This window comes from Callorhinus ursinus, unplaced genomic scaffold, assembly GCF_003265705.2.
Source record: "Callorhinus ursinus isolate GAN/ISIS: 27379988/994484 unplaced genomic scaffold, GSC_fseal_2.0 scaffold1, whole genome shotgun sequence".
NCBI classification, from domain to species: domain Eukaryota; kingdom Metazoa; phylum Chordata; class Mammalia; order Carnivora; family Otariidae; genus Callorhinus; species Callorhinus ursinus.
The window spans coordinates 1238733-1263936 of NW_027397063.1; the positions used below are offsets into that span (position 1 = coordinate 1238733).

Here is a 25204-nt window from a genome sequence, read left to right on the forward strand (position 1 = left end):
AAAATTTTTAATTTTCCTGAGAGAAATTAATGAAAAATTGAGTAAACCCTCATTTTTGGGGGGTGATATGACTCAACATGACAAGGATGTCCTTTTTCCTGAGATCATCTATAAATTTAATTCAATCTAATGAAAGGTCTATATTTTTTTCTGAACCTGAAAAAACGTGTTTTTTTAAATTCACCTGTAAGAATTAACATATGAGAATAGGGAATTTCTGAAGAGAAGGGGGTTCATGGTGTACAAAGTATTAGAAATATCTTAACATACAGGAGACACCTCTTGCCACCCAACATCCACTCATTTTTATCCTTCTCTTCTGGTAACACTGCCCACTTTACCTTTATGCAACCACGTTCCCCCTTCTCGGCCCAAGTCCTTTGAGTGAAGTTGATTCCACGCCTGCATGGACTCCTACCTTCCCAGGGATAGGCACATGACCCCGTCAATGCCAACAGGGGGCAACATGGCATATGCTGTAGCCAGAGAGGGGTGTGGTGGACTTGAACCTGAGAAGTCACGAGCCTGGTGTCACTGGCCAGACTGAGAACAAAGTCCAGTGATGGAAAAAGAAAGCATCTTGGAAACTGTAGCCCTCCCTTGTCTTTTTCAGTTACTTGAATCAACATATTTCCCTGTCACATAAACCAGTTTAAGATGGAAAACCCATCACTGGCAACAGAAACACATCCTAATATATAATGCTCCAGCAATTAAAACAGTATGGTACTGGCCCAGCAGTAGACAGATTCACAGATGGGTTCATGAGGCAAGAGAGAACAGAGAAAGACCAATATATGGAAATGTATTAAGTAATAAAAGTGATTTCACATTAATTGGGGAAAGACAAATTACTTAAGCAATGATACTGAAGCAGCTGGGCAACCATTTGGAAAATAAAGCAGGGCTTTCACCCTCACTTCTGATACCAAAATAAATCTCATATAGATCAAAGTTTCACTCTTAAAAAAACGATAAAACCTAGAGGGAAAGGAGTGAATCTTTTTATAATCTTGGGGTGACAAAGGCCTTTCTAAGCAGAAAGGGGAAAAAAAAACTTAGCCAACTTTGAATTCTACATTTATTATATAGTTAAGAAAAAAACACTTTAAAAATCCAGGAAAACCACAAACTATAAAAAATTACATATGTAAAGGAGCTCTGATAAATCAACAAGAAAAAAGTGAAAAGAAAAGTGGGAAAGAATGAATACAATGACTAATAAAAAAGAAATTAATGAAATTCAAATAAAAACAAGGTATTTTTCAACTACTAGCTTACCAAAGATTTAACTTTGTGTTAAACTGGCACGTACACGATTGGTGGGGGTTTAACTCGGTATGACACGTACACGATTGGTGGGAGTTTAACTCGGTATGACACGTACACGATTGGTGGGAGTTTAACTCGGTATGACTGTTTAGCAGACGTTTGACAATATGGACTGATCTAACATATGCATGCCTTTTGGCTCAATAGTTTCTAGGCCTTGTCCAAAAGAAATACTGTCATGAGTAAGAACAGAGCACAAGATATTCACTGTCGCATTGTTTTCATTAGCAAAACAGAAAAGGAAAAAAGAATGACTCAAGCGTGCATGTTTAGGGGAATGGTTGAGTAAAGCATGTGAAATCTACCAGGCAGCTATTAAAAGTTTTTCTTAGGGTCTCACATGGCTTCTACTTTCCCAAAACCGTTGGTCAGTTTTCTACCTTCCTCTTACTGTCTCAGCAGCCATGTCCCATGCTGGATCACTCCCTCCTCCTGGAGCACTCTTTCTTGGGCCTGCAGACACTAGGTCACCTTGTCCCCTCCCACTCACTGCTGGCTCTAGTGGAGTCTCTTTGCTCTTCCCTCCCAGACCCAGATCTTTCCTTTCCTTTCCTTCTCTTCCTTGCCATGTGATTTCATCCATGATTTGAAAATTTCATTTGTATGCTGCTCTCTCTCAAATCTGTAACTCCATGGAGCTCCAGGTATGACATTCGACTGTCTCAAACAACATGGTGAAAAGAAAAATGTTGATTCCTCCCAACCCCATGTTTCCCTCTTCCCCATAAATGATGTCCTCAGTCCCTCAGTCCTAGGACCTAAGTGTCATTCTTGTTTCCATCTTCTTAAACAATTAGTAAGACACTGGGAAGGTGTTACTAGTTGTGGACCTGTTATCCTTTCTACCATTTGTTCTTACTAACAGAGAACTCCAGTTTTGTTTGGGAGTAGCAATGTACCCAGATAAAGATATTTCTATTTCCTAGCATCCCTCACATCTAGACTTGGACCAATCAAATATAAGTGGAGGGGCTCCTGGGTGGCTCAGTCGTTAAGCTTCTGCCTTCGGCTCAGGTCATGATCCCAGGGTCCTGGGATCGAGCCCTGCATCAGGCTCCCTCCTCCGCGGGAAGCCTGCTTCTCCCTCTCCCCCTGCTTGTGTTCCCTCTCTTGCTGTGTCTCTCTCTGTCAAATAAATAAATAAAATCTTTAAATATATGTTGAAGTTTCTAAGGCTTCCAGGAAGTCATTTTAGCAGCCTTTTATCAATGCCTCAAACACAGATGTGTTGCTGAAGGTGTGCAGCCACCTTGTCACCATGAGGCAGCATACATAAAGTGGCTGATTTTTATGTTTAAATCTTCCTTCCAACTATCTGCTATTCACTTTGATATATATAGTGAGGTGCCTTTTTAAACCCACATTTTGAAAAGTTTACTTGATCAGTTGTCATTTGTCCAGAAGACCAATATTAGTTGTCATCATATTATTGCATTCCAGGTCTGGCTTCTGGCTCCTCCTAAATTGTAAATTAGCTGCAAACAGACTTATAGATGTCCCCAAAGCTCAGCAAACCCTGGGATCCTCTCCTGTTTCCTTCATCTTCCTGAATGCTGGTCTGCTGCAGAGTGATTTTTAAAAGGAAAAAAGAAAATTCATAAATCTAAGAGCTGTCTCAACTGTCCAACAGTTGACACCACCTCTGATCCTCAGGCTGGAAAATGGGGAGCCAATAACAGACATATGCAGGAGAAACCTGGTTCTGAAACTCATAAATATGCACATGCAGGTGACCTGTGGAATCAGCTGCAATGTTTCATGTTTCAGAATGTCATTGCAAATGGAGCCCACTTGCAAAAACACTCTTTCCACTGAGCATTAGCATTGCCGGGGGTGGGGTGGGGGGGTCTCCGTTAATCCCTTGGACTTGTTACAAGGGAGTATGAAAAAGAACCTTTCAAATGGCATTTTATTGACTTTTAACATGCCGATCGCTGCCTTTTGGTTTTTTGCATTTCCACGGTCATTTCCTCTCTTTAACCTACTTTTTATCTCCAAGATGCATTTTTTTTTCTAAATGGACAAAATAAATCTGCAAAAGGCCAAATCTATAGCATGATATAGGGGACATGTTGGCAGCAGAGTGGGAAATGTACTTGCCAGGGAATTGATAAAGCAATCTCTTCTGAGGTGTGATTTTGAGTTTGGGAAACAGCTCAAGTTTGTCTGGCAAGAGGAATAACCTTTTGCAGGATGCTTTGATGCAGACACAGTCTCAGCAGGACAGCCTAGAAGGTGTTAGTGATATGCTAAGAGCTGTAGATGGGGAGAGCCCATGGTTATATTTCACTCTCTATTACTGGGACTTGTCAGGCCCTTAAACCACCTGGCTAATTCTTGGAAATCTCTCTCTCCTGAACCAGGGCTTTGGCTCCCATTTGATGTGGACACTTCCAAAAGGGGCTACCCAGGGATACCATAAGCCAGCACAAGTTAAAACCGCAGATGGCATCAATGTGATTTGTTCAACAGATGTCACCATCCTTGTGTTGAAGACACAAAGACAATAGTCCTGTTTGCTCCCAACCACAGGGCACGTATGCATGGTACTCTAGTTTGGGTGTGGTGGAAAGACAGCAGAAGGCCCACAGGCAGCAGAGTTATGTCCTGTCTGCTTGGCAGCGTCTTGGGCTGGACGCTGGGAACAGTAGCCCCTGGCTCAGATGAACATTAAGATGCTAGGGCTTCCATTTCCTCTGTAAATGAGGCTCCAACAGCAGCTCTAAAGTCCACATTCCATCCCTGGGGGGCAAGGAGAAAAAAACAGAAGAGGATGCAATACAGGGAACAGTTCCTTTAAGACACCCTACATCTCTCTCCATGAGTGAAAGGTTTGCAAGCACAGACTCACTGGGTCCAGACCGATCCACAGGCTGATCTTTGGAAGAACCAAACCTGCAGCTGGGCCTAGGTCTTCCTGCATCCACAAATCAGTGAGGTCTGGAAGGAAGCCTCAGAAACCTCACTGGGATGCATGTAACCTTCACCTTAGGATGCCTCAAATGGGAACTGTGCTAGGCAAAATGGACAGGTGATAGTGGAAACCAATAGGGGCTGTAAGACCGTGCCCAAGCAGCAGGGATGGGTGCATACGTAGGATGGAGGGGTGCATGGTGGGTGGAGGATGGTTGGTGGTGAGTGAGTGGAAGATGAGAGGAGGAGGAATAGGTGGGTAGGCGTTGGTTATAGGGTCGTAGATGGTACACAGATGGATGGATGTTGGATGGGATGTGGTTAGGTAGATGGTGGTGGGTGGATGAATGAGAGGCTACTATAAAGAAGCCATTTTTATAATTGCTTTTAGAGAGAAATGACTAATGCTTAACAATGATTTGCAATGACTCCAACGAACTCTCTGGCTCTAGAGCAGTGTGAGAGGCATGTTCCTCGCGGGTTTGATGTTTTCCAGCTTGTGGAGCTCACTCTTCACACAATGTGGGTCTTCAGCCAAGTTTCACCCTTTCCCGGCTGCCATTTGTACAGTCACACAATGGCGCCTGTCTTACTTTAATGGATAATTCACTCATTCAACAGCTATGTTTGGTAGCTAGCTTTTGTCACGCACCATGCAACATGTCAGTTCTATTTTTTTCCTAAATAAAAGGGAAATGCTTACAGGCTAGGGAAAGCAGACAAAAGCATACAAGCAAATGAATTTATAATCTGACCAATGCTATGAAGAAAATGAGCATGGAGTAGTGAAGGAGAACGACAGGAAGGTCCCCGCTAGCAAGAGAGGTGCAGAGACCACCTGAGGAGTAGAGATTGAAGCTACAACCTGAAGGCCAGCAAAGAGCCAGTCAGGAGATTTAAAAATGAAAAAGGTATACAGATGGCCAATAAGCACGTGAAAAGATGCCACCATTAGTCATGAGGGAAATGCAAATCAAGACCACAGTGAGATACCGCTTCATACCTACTAGGATGACTAACATTTTTTTAAAAAGGAAAACAAGTGTTGGTGACAATATGGAGAAATTAGAACCCTCATATGTTGCTGGTGAGAATATAAGATAGTACAGGCTCTGAGGAAAAACAGCTTGGTAGTTTCTCAAGAGCTAAACACAGAATCACTATATGTATTCATTTCTTAGGGCTGACATAACACAGTACCACAGACTGGGGGGCTTAGACAATAGACACTTATTGTCTCATGGTTCTGGAAGCCAAAAGTCCAAGATCAATGTGTTGGCAGGGTTAGTCCCTCCTGAGATCTGTGAGGAAGAATCCATTCCATGCCTTCTCCTGACTTCTAGAGACCTCGGACATTCCTTGGCTTATGGATGGCATTGTCCCTGTGTCCTCATATAGTCTTCCTTCTGTGAATGTCTGTCACCATTACCAAATTACCACCCCCTTTTTTTTAATAAGGACATAGTCATGTTAGATTAACACCCATCCTAATGACCTCATTTTCACTATATCTGTAAAAAACCTTATTTCCAAGTAAAATTCCATTTTGAGATACTGGGGGTTAAGATTTGAACATTATCTTTTCCAGGGGATACAATTCAACCCATTCTACCATAAGACCCAGCAGTTGCACTTCCAGGGATATACCCTTAAAAGAATTGAAAACAAGGACTCAAACAGATGCTGTACACCAAGGTTCATAGCATTAGTCACAATGTGCAAAAAGTGGAAACAACCCAAATGTTATCAATAAATGAATGGATAAACGAAATGTAGTGTGTCCAAACATGGGCTATTATTGGAATGGAGCGCTAATACACGCTGTGATGTGGAAGAACTTCAAAACCATTATGCTCAGTGAAATAAGCCAGCCACAGAAGGACAGATATTGTATGATTCCAGTTATATGAAATATCTGGGATAGACAAACTCAGAACAACAGAGAACAGAAGCCACCAGGAACAAAGGGAGGGGAAATACGAACTTAATGCTTCATGGGTACAGAGTTTCTGTCTGGGGTGTTAAAAGTCTGGCAATGGATGGTGGTGATGATTGTACAATACAACAAGTATAATTAATGCCACTGAATTACCCAATTAAATTATTTTTGTGGAGTTCTTAGGATTGTCTATGAATAGTTTCATGTCATCTGCAAATTGTGACAGTTTAATTTCTTTACCAATATGGATATCTCATTTCTTTTTCTTGTCTGATTGCTGTGGTTAGGAATTCCAGTGCTATGTTGAATAAAAGTGGTAACAGTGGACTTCCTTGTCTTGTTCCTGACCTTAGATGGAAAGTCCTCAATTTTTCACCACTGAGTATAATGTTACCTGTGGACTTTTCATATATGGCCTTCATTATGTTGAGGTATGTTCACTCTAACCCCACTTCGTTGAAAGTTTTTATCATGAATAGATATCGAATCTTGTCAAATGCTTTTTCTGCATTTATTGAGATGGTCATGTGATTTTTATTCTTCATTTTGTTGATGTGGTATATGACAGTGTTGAATATTGAACCATCCTTGCATGCTGGGAATAAATCCCACTTGATTGTGATGAATGATCTTTTTAATGTACTGTATGAAGTTTGCTAATATTTTATTGAGGATTTTTGCCTCTATAGTCATCAGGGATATTGGCCTGTAGTTCTCTTTTTCTTTGGTGTCTGTCTGGTTTTGGTATCAGGGTAATGCTGGCCTCATAGAATGTATTTGGAAGCTTTCCTTCCTCTTCCATATTTTGGAATGATTTAAGAATAGATATTAACTCTTCTTTAAGCACCTGGTAGACTGCCCCTGTGAATCCATCTGGTCCTGGACTTTTTTTTTTTTTTTTTGGCAGTTTTTTGATTACTGATTGAATTTTGTTACTTGTAATCAGTCTGTTCAGATTTTCTATTCTTTCCTGGTTCAGTTTTGGAAGATTGTATGTTTCTAGGAATTTATCTAGGATTGTATGCTTCTAGGTTGTCCAGTTTGTGACATACAATTTTTCCTGGTATTTTCTTCTAATCCTTTGTATTTCTGTGGTGTCAGTTCACTCATTTCTGATTTTCTTTATTTGGCTTCTCTATCTCTATCTCTCTCTTTTAATGACTATGGCTAAGGGTTTGTCAATTTTGTTTATCTTTTCAAAGAACCAGCTCTTGGTTTCATTGATTTTCTCTATTGTTTTTTAGTCTCTAATTTATTTCTGCTCTGATCTTTATTGTTTCCTTTCTTCTACCCACCTTGGGCTTTGTTCTTCTTTTTCCAGTTCCTTTAGGTGTAAGGTTAGATTGTTTATTTGAGCTTTTTCTTGTTCCTTGAGGTAGGACTGTATTGCTTTATACTTCCCTCTTTGAACTGCCTTTAGTGTATCCCAAAGATTATGGACTGTTGTGTTTTCATTTTCAATTTTCTCCATGAATTTTTTCCTTTCTTCTTTGATTGCTTCATTCACCCTTTGGTTGTTTAGTATCATATTGTTTAGTCTCTGTAGGTTTGTGTTTTCTCCAGTTTCTTTCTTGTGACTTATTTGTAGTTTCATACTATTGTGATCAGAAAAGATGCATGGTATGATTTCAATCTTCTTTTGTTTTAAGATTTTATTTATTTATTTGACACAGAGCACAAGTAGAACGGCAGGCAGAGGGAGAGGGAGAAGCAGGCTCCCCACTGAGCAGAGAGCCTAATGTGGGGCTCAATCCCAAGACCCTGGGATTATGACCTGAGCTGAAAGCAGACGCTTAACCAACTGATTTTGTGGTGCCCCTGATTTCAATCTTCTTAAATTTATTGAGGCTTGTTTTATGGCCTAAAATATGATCTATTCTGGAGAATGTTCCATATGCACTTGAAAAGAATGTGTAGTCTTTTGGTTTTTATGGAATGTTCTGTATGTATCTGTTATGTCCGTCTAGTCTAATGAATCACTCAGAGACATTGTTTCTTGGTTGATTTTCTGTCTGGATGATCTGTTCATTGATGTAAGGAAAGTGTTAAAGTCCCCTAATATTATTGTATTGTATTACCATCAGTTTCTCTCTTTATGTCCATTAATATTTACTTCATGTATCTAGGTGCCCCCCGTATTGGGTGCATAGATATTTACAGTTGTTATCTCCTCTTGTTGGATTGACATCTTTATCATTAGGTAATGCCCTTCTTTGTCTCTTGTTACAGTCTTTGTTTAAAGTCTATCTGTGACACATGAAAAGATGCTCAACATCACTCATCATCAGGGAAATGCAAATCAAAACCACAATGAGATAACATCTTAAATCTGTCAGAGTGGCTAAAATAAAAAACACAAGAAATGACAGGTGATGGTGAGGATGTGGAGAAAAAGAAACTCTTGTGCACTGTTGGTGGGACTGTAAATTGGTGCAGGCACTGTGGAAAACAGTATGGTGATTCCTCAAAAAATTAGAAGTAGAAATACTAAATGATCCAGTAATTCCACTACTGGGTATTCACTCACTCACTCACTCACTCACTCACACACACACACACACACACACACACACACACACACACAAATACTACTCAGCCATAAAAAAATGAGATCTTACCATTTGCAACAACATGGATGGACCTAGAGGGTGTTATGTTAAGTGAAATAAGTCAGAGAAAGACAAATACCATATGATTTCACTTATTTGTGAAATCTAAAAAATCAAAGGAAAAAACAAACAAAGCAGAAACAGATTCATAGATATGGAGAACAAATTGGTGGTTACCTGAGGGGAGTGGGATGGAGGATGGGCAAAATAGTTGAAGGGGATGAAGATGTACAAATTTCCAGTTATAAAATAAGTCATGGTTCCAGTCCAAGATGGTGACATAGGAAGAGCCTGAACTCACCTCCTCCATAGAACAAACCAAATTGCCCTATTAATAGAACAACTCCTCCTGAAGAACTACTGAACAACCAAAGATAGAACTGCAAGAGAACAGCAAGAGAAATGGAGATAGGCTGTGGTTTTAAAAGAGTAACTAGCATATACATTTACAGCTCCAGCTAGCCAACTGGAGTAAAAATCCTACAAGAGAGCACAGTAATTTCTTTGACACTGGCCTTAACAATATTCTTCTAGATAGGTCTTCTTAGGCAAGGTTACCAAGAACAGACAGTCTACATAGGGGACACCATACACAAGACCACTCCTTCAAGTTTAGGTGTTCTATGTATTCCATAGAAACAACCATGGGAATTCAAGCAAAATGGGGAGACAGAGGAATATGTTCCAAAAGAAAGAACAAGGGAAAAAACTCAGAAAGTGAACTATGTGAAACAGAGATAAGCAATATTCTTTGTATAGAATTTAAAGTAACAATTGTAAAGATACTGGGCTGGAGAAAAGAGTGGAAGATCTCAGTAAAACATTCAATAAAGAGATAGAAAATATTAAAAAGAACCAATCAAAATTGAAGAATACAATAATGGAAATAAACACACTAGAGGGGATCAATAGTAGATTAGAGGATGCAGAAGAATGTATCAGCAATGTGGAAGACAGGGTAATGGAAAGCACACAAGCTGAACAGCAAAAAGAGAACGAAAGTTTTAAAAATGAGGATAGATAAGAGATCTCTTTGTGGTTCCGTACATATTTTAGGATTGTTTATTCTAGTTCTGTGAAAAATGCTATTGGTATTTTGATAGGGATTGCATTAAATCTTCAGATTGCTTTGGGTAGTATGGACATCTTAACAACACTTGTTCTTCCAATCCATGAGCATGGAAAGTCTTTCTATTTGTATCACCTTCAATTTCTTTCCTCAGTGTTTTATAGTTTTAAGAACACAGGTCTTTCACCTCCTTGGTTAAGTTTATTCCTAGATATTTTATTATCTTTGGTGCAATTATAAATGGTATTTCTTTCTCAATTTCACTTTCTGTTGCTTCATTATTACTGATAGAAATGCAACAGATTTCTGTATATTGACTTTGTATCCTATGACCTTACTGAATTCATTTATCAGTTCCAGTAGTTTCTTTCATGGAGTCTTTTTTTTTTTTTTAAGATTTTATTTATTTATTTGACAGAGAGAGACACAGCAAGAGAGGAAACAAAAGCAGGGGGAGTGGGAGAGGGAGAAGCAGGCTTCCCGCCAAGCAGGGAGCCCAATGTGGGGCTTGATCCCGGGACCCTGGGATCATGACCTGAGCCGAAGGCAGACGCTTAATGACTGAGCCACCCAGGCGCCCCTCTTTCATGGAGTCTTGAGGATTTTCTATATATAGTATCATGTCATCTGCAAATAGGGAAAGTTTTACTTATTCCTTAAGAATTTGAATACTCTTATTTCTTGTCTAATTGCTGCGGCTAGAGCATCCAGTACTATGTTGAATAAAAGTGGTGAGAGTGGACTTGTCTTGTGCCTGACTTTAGGGGGAAAGCTCTTAATTTTTCACCATTGAGTATGTTGTTGATTATGGATTTTTATTATAAGACTTCTATTATGTTCAGGTATGTTCCCTCTAAACCTACTTTGTTAAAGAGTTTTTATCATAAATGGATATTGTACTTTGTCAAATGCTTTCTCTGCATCTATTGAAATAATCCTATAGTGTTTATCCTTTCTCTTATTGATGTGATGTGTCATGTTGGTTGATTTGTGAATATTGAACCACCCTTGCATCCAAGGACTAAATCCCACTTGATCACGGTGCATGATTTTTTTAAAAAGTATTGTTGGATTCAGTTTGCTAATATTTTGATTTTTGCATTTATGTTCTTCAGAGATATTGGCCTGCATTTCTCTTTTTTATGGTGTCTTTATCTGGTTTTTGTATCAGGGTGATACTGGCCTCATAAAATGAATTTAGAAGTTTTCCTTCCTCTTATTTTTTGGAATAGTTTAAGAAGAATGTTTACTAACTCTTCTTTAAAAGTTTGATAAAATTCACATGTGAAGCTGTCTGGTCCTAGAAATCTGGTTTGTTGGGAATTTTTTGATGACTGATTCAGTTTCATTGCTGATAATTTGTCTTTTCTATTTTTCTATTTCTTCCTGCTTCAGTTTTGGTAGGTTATATGTTTCTAGGAATTTACCCATTTCTTTTAGGTTGTCCAGTTTGTTGTCATCCAACACCATTTATTGAAGAGACTTTTCCCCCTTGTATATTTTTGCCTCCTTTGTCAAAGAATTTTTTTTAGTATACTTGACACACAATGTTGCATTAATTTCAGGTATACAACATAGTGATTCCACAAGTTTATACATTATGCTATGTTCACCCAAGTGTGGCTACCATCTCTCTCCATACAGTATCTTTGACTATATTACTCTTGCTGTGCCTTATATCCCTGTAACTTACTCATTCCATAACTGGAAGCCTATATCTCCCACTCTCATTTTGCCCAACCCCTACTCTCTGGTATCCATCAGTTTTTTCTCTGTATTTATAGGTCTAATTCTGCTTTTTGTTTGTTTATTCATCTGTGGGGTTTTTATTCCACATATGAGTGAAATCATATGTTTATCATTCTTAGTCTGACTTATTTCATTTAATATAATAATTTCTAGGTCCATCCAAGTGGTCTCAAATAGCACAATCTCATCCTTTTATGGCTGTGTAATATATATACCACATCTTCCTTATCCATTTATCTACTGATGGACACTTAGGTTTCTTCCCTCCTTTGTCATAGATTAATTGATCATATAAATGGGTTTATTTCTGGGTTTTCCATTCTGTTCTATTGATCTATGTGTCTATTTTTGTGCCAGTACCATACTGCTTTGATTAGTACAGCTTTATAGTGCCTCTTGAAATCTGGGATTGTGTTACCTACAGCTTTGTTCTTTTTTCTCAAGGTTGCTTTGACAACTCGGGCTCTTTTGTGATTCCATACAAATTTAGTATTATTCATTCTAGTTCTGTGAAAAATGCTGTTGGTGTTTTTTTTTTTATTTGATGGGGGCGGGGGGAGAGAACACAAACAGGGGGAGCAGCAGGCAGAGGGAGAAGGAGCAGCAGGCTTCCCCACTGAGCAGGGAGCCGGATATGGGGCTCGATCCCAGGACCTGGGATCATGACCCAAGCCAAAGGCAGACACTTCATCTGCTGTTGGTATTTTGATAGGGTTTGCATTGTACCTATAGATTGCTTTGGGTAATTGTCTGTATTACCCTTCTTGTTTTTTTTTAAAGATTTTATTTATTTGACAGAGAGAGACACAGCGAGAGCAGGAACACAAGCAGGGGGAATGGGAGAGGGAGAAGCAGGCTTCCCGCAGAGCAGGGAACCCAATGCGGGGCTCAATCCCAGGACCCTGGGATCATGACCTGAGCGGAAGGCAGACGCTTAATGACTGAGCCACCCAGGAGCCCCATGTATTACCCTTCTTATTAACAATAAGAATTCTTCCACTCCATGAGGATGGAATATCTTTTGATCTGTTTATGTTGCCTTCACTTTCTTTCAGCAATGTTTCTGGTCTTCAAAGTACAAGTCTTTCACCTCCTTGGTTAAGTTTATTCCTAGATATTTTACTCTTTGTGGTGCACTTGTAAATGAAATTGTTTTCTTAATTTCTCTTTCTGCTACTTTATCAGTGTATAGAAATGCTACTGATTTCTGGGTATTAATTTTGTATCCTACAACTTTACTGAATTCTTTAATTCAAATATTTTTTGATGGAGTTCGAATTTTTTAAATATATAATATCATGTCATCTGCAAAAAAGTGAGCCTAATTGCTTCCTTATCAATTTGGTTGGCTTTATTTCTTTTTCTTGTCTGATTGCTGTGGCTAGGACTTCCAGTACTATGTTGAATAAATGTGGTGACAGTCAACATCCTTGTCTCATTCCTGATCTTAAAGGAAAAGCTCTCAGTTTTTTATCATTGAGTATGATGTTAACTGTGAGTTTGTTGTATATGGTCTTTATTATGGTGAAGTATGTTCCCTCTAACCCCACTTTGTTGAAAGATTTATCATGAATAGATGTTGAATCTTATCAAATGCTTTTTCTGCATCTATGGAGATGATCATATGATTTCTTCCTTTGTTTTGTTCATGTGGTGTATGACACTGATGATTGGTGAATATTGAACCATGTTTGCATGCTGGAAATAAATCCTACTTGATTGTGGGGAATGATCCTTTTAATGTATTGTTGAATGCAGTTTGCTAATATTTTTTTGAGGATTTTTGCATCTGTGTTCATCAGGGATATTGTCTGTAGCTTTGCAGTGTGGGAGGGGGCATTGTTTTGTTTTGGTGGTAGGGTCTTTGTCTGATTTTGATATTGGGTAATACTGTCCTTGTAGAATATATTTGGAAGCTTTCTTTTCTCTTCTATATTTTGGAATAGTTTGAAAAGAATAGCTACTAACTCTTCTTTGAATGTTTCGTAGAATTCACCTGTGTGAATCCATCTGGTCCTGGACTTTTGTCTGTTGGTTTTTTTGTTTATGATGATGATGATGATGATGATGATTACTGATTCAATTTCTTTACTAGTAATTGGTCTGTTCAGATTTTCTATTTCTTCCTGATTCAGTCTTGGAAGATTGTATATGTCTAAGAATTTATCCATTTCTTCTAGGATGTCCAATTTGTTGGCAAAAATTTTTCATAGTAGTCTCTTATTAATCCCTTGTATTTCTCTGGTAGTTGGTTGTTACTTTTCCTTTTCCATTTCTCATTTTATTTATTTGGATCCTCTCTCTTTTTCTTGAAAGTCTGTCTAAAGGTTTATCAATTTTATCTTTTGAACTAGCTCTTGGTGTCATTGATCTTTTTATTGGTTTTTTAGTCTCTTTTTCATTTATGTCTACTCTAATATTTATTATTTCCTTCTTTTTCTCACCCTGGGTTTTGTTTGTTCTTTTTCTGGTTCCCTTGGGTGTAAGGTTAGATTGCTTATTTGAGCTTTTCCTTGTTTCTTGAGGTAGGCTTGTATCACTGTAAATTTCCCTCTTAGAACTGCTTTTGTTGCCTCCCAAAGATTTTGGACCATAGTGTTTTCATTTTTCTCTATGTATTTTTTTATTTCTTCTTTGATGTCTTTGTTGACCCATTGGTTGTTTATCCATGTGTTATTTAGCCTCCATGCATTTGTGTTTTCCAGTTTTTTTCTTGTTTTTTTTTTTAAGATTTTATTTATTTGACAAAGTAAGAGAGCACAAGCAGGGGGAGAGGCAGAGGGAGAAGCAGACTCCCCATTGAGCAAGGAGCCCCACGTAGGGCTTGATCCCAGGACCCCAGGATCATGACCCGAGTCAAAGGCAGATGCTTAAACAACTGAGCCACTCAGGCGCCCCCAGTTTTTTTCTTATAATTGATTTCTAGTTTCATATGGTTGTGGTCAAAAAAGATGCATGATATGATTTCAATCTTCTTCAATTTTTTTATTTGTTGTGTTTTTATAATTTAAGATTTTATTTATTTGAGAGAGAAAGTGAGTGAGAGAGAGAACACAAGCAGGGTGGAGGGGCAGAGGGAGAAGCAGATTCCCCACTGAGCAGGGAGTCCAATGCGGGGCTCCAATCCCAGGACCCTGGGATCATGATCTGAGGTGAAGGCAGATGCTGAACTGACTGAGCCACTCAGGCCCCCCTCAATCTTCTTCCATTTATTGAGATTTGTTTTGTGACCTAATGTGATCTATCCTGGAGACTATTCCACATCCTTTTGAAAAGAATGTGTATTCTGTTGATTTGGGGAGGAATGTTCTGTGCATATCTGTTAAGTCATTCTGGTCTGATGTTTTGTTCAAGGACACTGCTTCTTTGGATGTCGGGATGATCTACCCATTGGTGTAAGTGGGGCGCTAAAGTCCCCTACTCTTTATGTATTACTGTCGATTTCTCCCTTTATATCTGTTGATCTTTGCTTTATGTATTTAGGTGCTCCTATGTTGGGTGCATAGATATTTACAATTGATATATCCTCTTGTTGGATTAATTCCTTTATTATTACATAATGCTCTTCTTTGTCTCTTGTTACAATTTTTATTTTAAAGTCTAATTTGTCTAGTTATGGCTACTCCAACTTTTTTTCCCCCAGTACCACTTGCATGCAGTATCTTTTTCTATCCCTTCACTTTCAGTCTGTATGTGTCTGTAGATCTTAAGGGCGTCTTGTAGGCAGCATAGAGAAAGTTTGTCTTTAATCAATTCTGCCAATCTATATATATTTTCAGAGCATTTAAACCAGTTACATATAAAGTAATTATTGATATCTATGTACTTATTGCCATTTTGTTCATTGTTTTCTGGTTGTTTTTGTAGCTCTTCTTGTTCCTTTCTTCTCTTGTTCTCTTTTCTTGTGATTAAAGACTTTCTGTAGTTTATGCTTGGCTTTCTTCTGTTGTGTATCTGTTATCGGTTTTGGTTTCTGGTGACCACGAGGTGCATACATAAAATCCTAAATATATAGCAGGTTACATTAAATTGACTTAAGTTTGAACTTAAGTTCAAACCATTCTAAAACAATTTTTTACTCCCCCTTCCACATCTTATATATATATATGTCATATTTTGCATATATGTAGTCATATTCTACATATTTTATTTATAATTTTTTCTAATTATGGCCCTTTTCTACTTAAAGACGTCCCTTTAACATTTCTTGTAATGTTGGTTTAGTGGTGATCAACTCTTTTAATTTTTGTTTGTCTGGGAAGGTTTTTGTTTGTTTTTGTTTTTTTAGGTGATTCTCTTGGGTTTTTTTCTTTTAAGATTTGTATTTATTTATTTGAGAGAGAGAATGAGAGATAGAGAGCATGAGAGGGAAGAGGGTCAGAGGGAGAAGCAGACTCCCAGCTGAGCAGGGAGCCTGATGTGGTACTCGATCCTGGGACTCCAGGATCATGACCTGAGCCGAAGGTAGTCGCTTAACCAACTGAGCCACCCAGGTGCCCTCTTGGGTTGTTCTTTAAGGGTCATGAAGGTTGCTGAGCCACAATTGCAGGTCTTTTTGTTTTGTTTGTTTTTATTAAGCTCCAAAGATACAATAGCTTCAGGAGTCATTGAATCAATAATTTCCTTCACCCATTTAACCTATCCCCCCCACCTCCATCAATTTGTTCTCTATAGTTAGGAGTCTGTTTCTTGGCTCCTCTCTCTCTTTTCCTTTGTTTATTTTGTTTCTTAAATTCCACATATGAGTGAAATCATATGGTATTTGTCTTCCTCTGACTTTTTTACTTAACATAATACCCTCTAAGTCCATCCATGTTGTTGGAAATGGCAAGATCCCATTCTTTTTTATGGCTGAGTAGTAGTATATATATACCACCTCTTCTTTATCCATTCATCTATTGATGGACACTTGGGCTGCTTCCATAGTCTGACTATTGTAAACAATGCTGCAATAAACATAGGGGTGCATATATCCCTTAAAATTAGTGTTTTTGTATTTGGGGAGTAAATACCCAGTAGTGCAATTATTGGATCAGATGGTAGTTCTATTTTTAATTTTTTGAGGAACCTCCATACTGTTCCACAGTGGCTGCCCCAGTTTGCATTCCCGCCAACAGTGCATGAGGGTTCCTTTTTCTCCACATCCTCACCAACACTTTTCGTTTCATGTGTTTTATATTTTAGCCATTCTGATAGGTGTGAGGTGATCTCATTGTGGTTTTGATTTGCATTTCCCTGATGATTAGTGATGTTGAAAATCTTTTCATGGGCGCCTGGGTGGCTCAGTTGGTTAAGCGACTGCCTTCAGCTCAGGTCATGATCCTGGAGTCCCGGGATCGAGTCCCACATCAGGTTCCCTGCTCAGCAGGGAGTCTGCTTCTCCCTCTGACCCTCTTCCCTCTCGTGCTCTCTATCTCTCATTCTCTCGAATAAATAAATAAAATCTTTAAAAAAAAGAAAGAAAATCTTTTCATGTGTCTGTTGGTCATCTGGATGTCTTCTTTGAAGAAATATCTGTTCATATCTTCTGCCCATTTTTTAATTGGATTATTTGTTTTTATGGGTGTTGAATTGTATAAGTTCTTTATATATTTTGGATTCTAACCCTTTATCAGGTCTGTCATTTGCAAATATCTTCCCCCATTCAGTAGGTTGCCTTTTAGTTTTGTTGATTGTTTCCTTTGCTATGCAGAGCTTTTTATTTTGATGTAGTCCCAATAGTTTATTTTGCCTTTGTTTCCCTTGCCTCTGGAGACATATCTAGAAAGATGTTATTATGACTGATGTCAGAGAAATCACTACCTGTTTCTCTCTTCAAGGATTTTTATGGTTTCACATCTCACATTTAGGTCTTTAATCCATTCTGAGTTTATTTTTGTATAAGTGTTAGAAAGTGGTATAACTTCATTCTTTTAACTGTCCAGTTTTCCCAGGACAATCTGTTGAAGAGATTGTCTTTTCCCCATTGTATATTCATGTCTCCTTTGTGATAGATTAATTGACCATATAGGTGTGGGTTTATTTCTTGACTCTCTCTTCTGTTCTATTGATCTGTTTATTTTTGTGCCAGTACCATACTGTTTTGATTACTACAGCTTTGTAGTATATCTTGAAAGCTGAGATTGTGATACCTCAGGTTTGTTCTTCTTTCTCAGGATCGCTTTGGTTGATCAGGGTCTTCTGTGGTTCCATACAAATTTAAGTACCATTTGTTCTAGTTTTGTGAAAAATGCTGTTGGTATTTGATAGGGATTGCATTACATGTGTAGATTGCTTATGATGGTATAGGTATTTTAACAATATTTGTTCTTCCAACCCATAAGCATGGAATGCCTTTTCATTTCTTCTGGTCATCTTGAATTCCTTTCATCAGTGTTTTATAGTTTTCAGAGTAGAGGTCTTTCACCTCTTTGGTTAAGTTTATTCCTAGATATTCTATTGTTTTGGTGCAATTGTAAATGGGATTTTTTTTTATTTAAATTCAATTAGCCAAGGTATAGTACATCATTAGTTTTTGATATAATGTTCAATGATTCATTAGTTGACTATAACTTTTTTCTTAATTTCACTTTCTGTTGCTTCATTATTAGTGTATAAGAACACAATGGATTTCTGTACATTGACTTTGTATCCTATGACATTACTGAATTCATTTATCAGTTTTAGTAGTTTTTTGTTAGAGATTTTAGGGTTTTCAATATATAGTATATCATCCAAAAATAGAATTTTACTTCTTCCTTTCCAATTTAGATGCTTTTTATTTCTTTTTGTTGTCTAATTGCTATGGCTAGTGCATCCAGTACCATGTTGAATAAGAGTGATGAAAGTGGACATCTCTGTTGTTCCAGAACTTAGGGGAAAAGCTCTCAATTTTTCACCATTGAGTATGATGTTGGCTGCGGGTTTTTCATATAAGGCATTTATCATGTTGAGGTATGTTCCCTCTAAACCCACTTTGTAGAGGGTTTTATCATAATGGATGTTGCATTTTGCCAAATGCTTTTTCTGCATCTTTTGAATAATATAGCTTTTTAAAAAAGATTTCATTTAAGATTTTATTTATTTTTTTAAAGATTTTATTTATTTATTTGACACACAGAGACAGAGAGAGAGGGAACACAAGCAGTAGGGGTAGGAGAGGGAGAAGCAGGCCTCCTGCCAAGCAGGGAGCCCGATGTGGGGCTTGATCCCAGGACCCTGGGATCAAGACCTGAGCCAAAGGCAAACGCTTAATGACTGAGTCACCCAGGCACCCCAATCATACAGCTTTTATCCTTTCTCTTTCTCTTATTGATGTGGCATATCATGCTGATTGTTTTGTGAATATTGAACCACTCTTACATCCTGGGAATAAGTCCCACTTGTTCATGGTGCATGATTTTTTTAATATATCATTGGATTTGGTTTGCTAATATTTTGTTGAGGATTTTTACACCTATGTTCATCAGAGATATTGGCCTATAGTTCTCTTTTTTTGTGGTGTCTTTATTTGGTTTTGGTATCAGGGTGATACTGGCCTCTTAGAATGAATTTGGAAGTTTTCCTTCCTCTTCAATTTTTTGGAATAGTTTAAGAAGAATGAGTATTAACTCTCCTTTAAATGTTTGGTAGAGTTCACCTGAGAAGCTGTTTGGTCCTGAACTTTTGTTTGTTGGGAGTTTTTTGTTTTTTTTTTTAAGTAAACTCTACACCCAATGTGGGACTCAAACTCATGGCCCTGAGATCAAGGGTCGCATGCTCTACCAACTGAGCCAGTCAGGTGCCCCCATTTGTTGGTAGTTTTTTGATGATGACAGATTCAATATTATTGCTGATAATGGGCCTGTTCAAATTTCCTATTTCCTCCTGCTTTCATTTTAGAAGACTATATGCTTCTAGGAATTTATCCATTCCTTCTAAGTTGTTGAATTTGTTGGCATATAGGTTTTCATAATGTTCTTTTACAATTGTTTGTATTTCTGTGGTGGTGTTGATGATTATTTCTTCTTTCATTAGTGATTTTGTTTATTTGGATCCTCTCTTTTTTTTTTTGAATCTGGCTAGAGGTTTATCAATATTGTTAATCTTTTCAAAGAGCTATCTCCTGGTTTCATTGATCTGTTCTATTGTTTTTCAGTTTCTATATCATTTATTTATGCTCTGATCTTTATTATTTCCTTCCTTTTGTGGAGTTTGGGTTTTGTTTGTCCTTTCTCTACCTCCTTTAGGTGTAAGGTTAGATTGTTTGAGATTTTTCTTGCTTCTTGAGGCAGGCCTGTATTGCCATAAACTTCTCTTTTAGAACCATTTTGCTGCATCCCAAAGATTTTGGACCATTGTGTTTTCATTTTCATTTTTTCCCATATAACTTTTCATTTCTTTGATTTCTTGGTTGATTGAGAAATTTTCTCTCTCCTTTAATTCTGAATTGTAACCTTGATAAGTAGTATATTCTTGGCTGTTGGGGTTTTTTTTTCCTTTTAGTACTTTGCAGGCCAGAAGGGAGTGCAATGATATATTCAAAGTTTCTGCTGAAAAATCAGCTCTGATGGGCTTAAAGGTTTTTCTTTGTACATAACTTTTTGCTTCTCTCGTGCTGCTTTTAAAATTCACTCTCTTTAAACTTTGACATCGTAATCATGTGTTGTGGTGTGAACCTCTCAATTTTTAATGTGTTTTTTTTTTTTTCTGTTCAGTTTGGGTGCTTTCCATTACCCTGTCTTCCAGATTGCTGATTCATTCTTCTTCATCCTCGAATCTACTGTTAATATGCTACAAGGAATTTTTCATTTTAATTATTGTATTCTTCAACTCTGATGGTTATATTTCATATTTTCTGTCTCTTCATTGAAATTCTGAGTTCTTCCACTCTTCTCTCCAGTCTGGTGAGCATCTTTATTATCATTAGTTCGAGTTCTTTATCAAGAATATTGTTTTTCTCCATTTAATTTAGTTCTTTTTCAGAGGTTTTGTCTTGTTCTTTCATTTTTAGCATTTTCCTCTCTCTCCTCATTTTGTTTGACTTTCTGTGTTCATTCCTGTGAATTGGGTAGAAGAGCTACTTTTCCTAACCTTAAGGAATGGTCTTGTGTGTGGTCTTTCCCTGTGTAGACTGCATGTGCCTGGTGACCTAGGCTGGCTGGTTAGAGCTGTGGCTTGCATGGGCTGGGGGCCCAGGGCACTCCATGCTGGGGCTTCCCTGGTGGGATGGCCCAGCTGAAGTGGACTTGGGCCAGGGTGGCCCTGGAGCTCTCTGTGCAGAGGACACCCTGGCAGAGCTGCTGAAGTTGAAGCCGAGGAGTTACAGGGCTCTCTTCATAGAAGGTGATTTGGTGGGGTAGCTAAAGCTATGCACAGGCCAATGAGTCCCAGGGCACTCAAAGCAGGGTGTATCCTGCTGTGGTCACTGGAGCCAAAGCAGGCATGAGCTGGGAGGTACTGGAGCACTCTGTGCCAAGGGTGCCCTAGCAAGCTGTCTGGAGCCAAAGCAGTGTGGGCCTAGAGTGTTCTGTGGTACTTTGCACCTATGTCACTTTGGCACAATGGCTAGAGCTGTAGTGAGTGCTGTCCTCGGGTGTCCCACACTGGGGCCACCTTGGTGGGATGGCTAGGGCTGATATGGGCTGGGGGCCCAGGGCTCACTGAGGTGGTAGGCTAGCTAGGGCACCCAGACTCTGCTCCCATCCACGCTATTAAGTTGGAGGCGGAACATAAACCATAGTGCTCACCAGTCCCTCTGGGCAGGAGAAATTTCCAGCAGCTCCCCTGCCATTTGGCAGAGTTCTAGGGCTGGTTCCTCTTTATTCTAGTTGCCCTTTTAAGCCATGGGTTTTTTGGGTTTTTTTCTGTGCCTGAGGGCAGTTGTATCTGCTCAAAATCACTCTGTACTATCCCTCCCCCACTGCAATTCACAGGCAGGGATGGGGTTTCCCTTCATTATTGTGTCTCTGTTCTCTATGTGGTCTTTCTATCTTTTGTTGTGCAGAGACTGTTCCAGTCAGCCCTCAGTTCTTCTTCAGAGGAATTGCTGTATAAATCAGTATAGATTTGGTGTGTCCGTGGAAGAAGTGAGTTCAGGATCTTCCTACATTGCCATCTTGGACGAGAACTCCCCAGATGGGTCTTGTTTTTTTAATCCATTCTGTCACCGTATGTCTTTTAATTGGAGCATTTAGACCATTTACATTTAAAGTAATTATTGCTACATATGTACTTATTGTCATTTTGTTAATTGTTTTCTGGTTGTCTTTTTTGTGTGTGTGTCTTTCTGTTTTCGCTCTTCTCCTCTTGCTCTCTTTCCTTGTGATTGATGACTTTAGCATTATGCTTAGATTCTTTTTATTTTTTGTGTATCTATTATAGATTTTGGTTTGTGATTACCGTGAAGCTCATATAGAAGTCCTAAGTATGGCAGTCTATTTTAAGTCAGTGGTCACTTAAGTTCAAACACATTCTAAAAGCACTACATTTTTCTTCTCGCCTCCATGTTTTATGTATACAGTATCGTATGTTACATCTTTTTATTTTGTGGATCCCTTAACTAACACATAATTGACTTTATTTCTTTTGTTTGTTGACCTTCATACTAGCTTTATAAGTGATTGACCTACGACCTTTACTATAGGTGCTTTTTATCTGTGAAATTTCTTCCTTTCATCATTTTTTTCTAGCCATGGTCTTTTTTTTTTTTTCACTTAAAGAAGTCCCTTTAGGGATGCCTGGGTGGCTCAGTCAGTTAAGCATCTGACTCTTGATCTCAGCTCAAGTCTTAATCTCAGGGTCATGAGTTCAAGACCTGCACTGGGCTCCACACTGGATGGGGAGCCTATTAAAAAAAAAAAATCCCCTTAACATTTCAGGTATGGCCAATTTAGTGGTGATGAACTCCTTTTAATTTTTGTCTGTCTGGAAAACTCTTTATCTCTCCTTCAATTCTGAATGATAACCTTGCTGGGTAGAGTATTTTAGGTTGTTGGGGTTTTTTTCCTTTCAGCAAAAACTTTAGAGGCCAGAAAGGAGCAGCATAATATGTTTAAAGTTTTTGCTGAAAAATCAGCTTATATCCTTACAGGGCTTCCCTGTTTGTAACTAGTTGCTTTTTTCTTACTGCTTTTAAGATTCTCTCTTTACCTTTGTTCTTTGACATTTTGATTCTTATGTGTCTTGATATGGACCTCCTTGGGTTCTTGTTTGAGGCTATCTGTGCTTCCTGGACCTGGATGTCTGTTTTCTTCCCCAAATTAGGGAATTTTTAGCTTTTATTCCTTCAAATAAGTTTTTGCCACCCCCGCCTTCCTAGGATCCCTATAGTGTGAATGTTAGTGTACTTGATGTTGTTCTAGAAGTCCCTTTAATCTATGCTCATTGTTTAAATTTAAATTTTGTTTTCTTTTTGCTGTTCAGCTTGGGTGTTTTCTATTACCCAGTCTTCCAGATTGCTGGTTCATTCTTCTGCATCCTCTAATCTACTGCTGATTCCTTGTGTATTTTTTTTCATTTCAGTTATTGTGTTCTTCAACTCTGATGGTCATTTTTAATATTTCCATCTCTTTTTTGAAGTTCTCAGTTCTTCCACTCTTGTCTCCAGTGTGGTGAGCATCTTTATAACCATGATTTTGAACTCTTTTATCAGGTACATTGTTTACCTCTATTTTTTTAAAAAAGATTTTATTTCTTTGAGAGAGTGAGCACGAGCAGGGGTGGGAGGGGCAGAGGGAGAGGGAGAAGCAGACTTGCCATTGAGCAGGGAGACCGATGCATGGTTCAATCCCGGGACCCCAAGATCATAACCTGAGCTGAAGGCAGGTACTTAACTGACTGAGCCACCCAGGCACCCCTGCTTACCTCTCTTTCATTTAGTTCATTTTCTGGAGTTTTGTCTTATTTTGTTTGGAGCATATTCCTCTGTCTCCTCACTTTGTTTGACTTTCTGTGTTTGTTTCTATGAATTAGGTAAAATAACTACCTCTCCTTGTCTTGAAGGAGTTGGTCTTATGTAGGAACGTCACCTGTTTAGACTACATGTGCCAGTTGGCTTTGCCTGGCTGGCTGGAGCTGTAGCAGACATGAGCTGGGGGTCCTGGAGCACTCCACGCTGGGGCCATTGTGGTGATATGGCTGAAGCTGAAGCAGGTGCAGGCCAGGTCCCAAGGTGTTCTATACAGGGGGCACCCTGATGGGATGGCTGGAGCTGAAGCAGGCACTGATGGGAGGTGTCCCAGAGTGTACCATGCTGGGGCTGCATTGGTGGGATGGCTGGAGCTTGGGCAGATACAAGTGGGGGGCCCCTTGTGGGAGCAGCTGAAGCTGGTGTGGGCTAGGGGCCTGGGCCTCACTGAAGCAACAGACCAGCTAGAATGTCCAGACCCTGCTCCTGTCTGTGCTATGGATGTAGAGGGGGGGCTATAAACAAGGGCACTTGCAAGCATCTCTGACCCAGAGAGAGTTCCAGTAGGTCCCCCACTCGGTGGACACCCTAGAGTTAGTGAATGAGTTTCCTTTTACTTATCTAGTCTCATCTCCCTTTAAGCTGCCACTTTTTTCCTGTGTCCCAGGGCAGGCAAATTTGCATGCAGGTAACTCAGGGCTATCCCTCCCCGCTGTAGTTTTCAGCATCAGGGCTGGAGTTCCCATTGTTACTGTTCTCCGTCTCTCCCACTGCCATTCTCTGAGGTCCCTCTATCCTCTGTTGTGCAGAAGCTGTTCAATCAGGTCTCAGTTTTTCTTTAGGAGGAATTGCTCTATATGTAGGTATAGATTCAGTGTGTCCATGGGAGGAGGTGAGTTCAGGGTCTTCCTATGTCACCCTCTTGGACACTCCCCAAATCTTAGATTTCCTATCAATGGTTTCCAAATTTAAAAACAAAACACTGACATCCACTTAGTGCCTAGTATATAGAAAGCTCTGCAGTGTCTGATTTCATCCTCACAGAACTGAGGAAATAAGAGTCATCAGTACTCTCACCTTTCCCAAGAGAAACTAAGGCACAGGGAGGCCACATCATTTGTCCAAGACCACAGTGGTTCAGTGGTGGGCCCAGGATTCCAGTCCAGCTCTCTGGGCCCATGGATGCCCTCTTTCTGACAATGGAAACCCAGAAGATCCAACACAGCAGCTGGTGGTAGGGGTCTTTGGCGAAACCAGGCAGTGGGGGAGTGGTAAGTTCAGTCTCCCCCTTGACAGCCACTATGTTCAAGGCCGTCCACAGAACATTCTGGGCTCTACAGAGCTCACCCCAGGTCCTCTACTGGACATTCCACCAGCTCTAAGTTCTGATGGAGATGTGTGAATAAGGGCCAATGCTAATTCCTCCAGCACACAGAGCTGAGCCCTGGAGACAGACCAAAAGGGAATGCCCAGGGACACCAAAAGTGTTTGGGAGTGTCTCAACCAAGGCTCTGTTTTCAATGATCTCATTTAGTTAAGTGCAGTATGACTACCCCACATTGCATCAGAAAATAAAACTGGTTGCACAGTTCCCCACCCTACTGATCAGATAAGCACAAGAAAGCAACGAGAAGACCAAGGCAAATGCCAAGTATTGGCCAGAACACGTGAGAGGCACAGAGGTGGCTTCCAGGCCTACCCCACTAAGCTCTCAGTCAGCTTCCCCC

At 39.3% G+C, this 25204-nt stretch overlaps 1 protein-coding gene across 1 annotated transcript in view; it reads right to left on the reverse strand.

The window, feature by feature from the left end:
* Positions 1-1299: 1299 nt before the first annotated feature.
* The window catches only part of LOC112823769 (uncharacterized), a 32526-nt gene continuing 8621 nt past the window's right edge, over positions 1300-25204 (reverse strand). The window contains exon 4 of the mRNA XM_073890910.1: positions 1300-1416. Within this exon, the coding sequence (XP_073747011.1) occupies positions 1300-1416 (117 nt within the window). The remainder of the gene's footprint in view (positions 1417-25204) is intronic.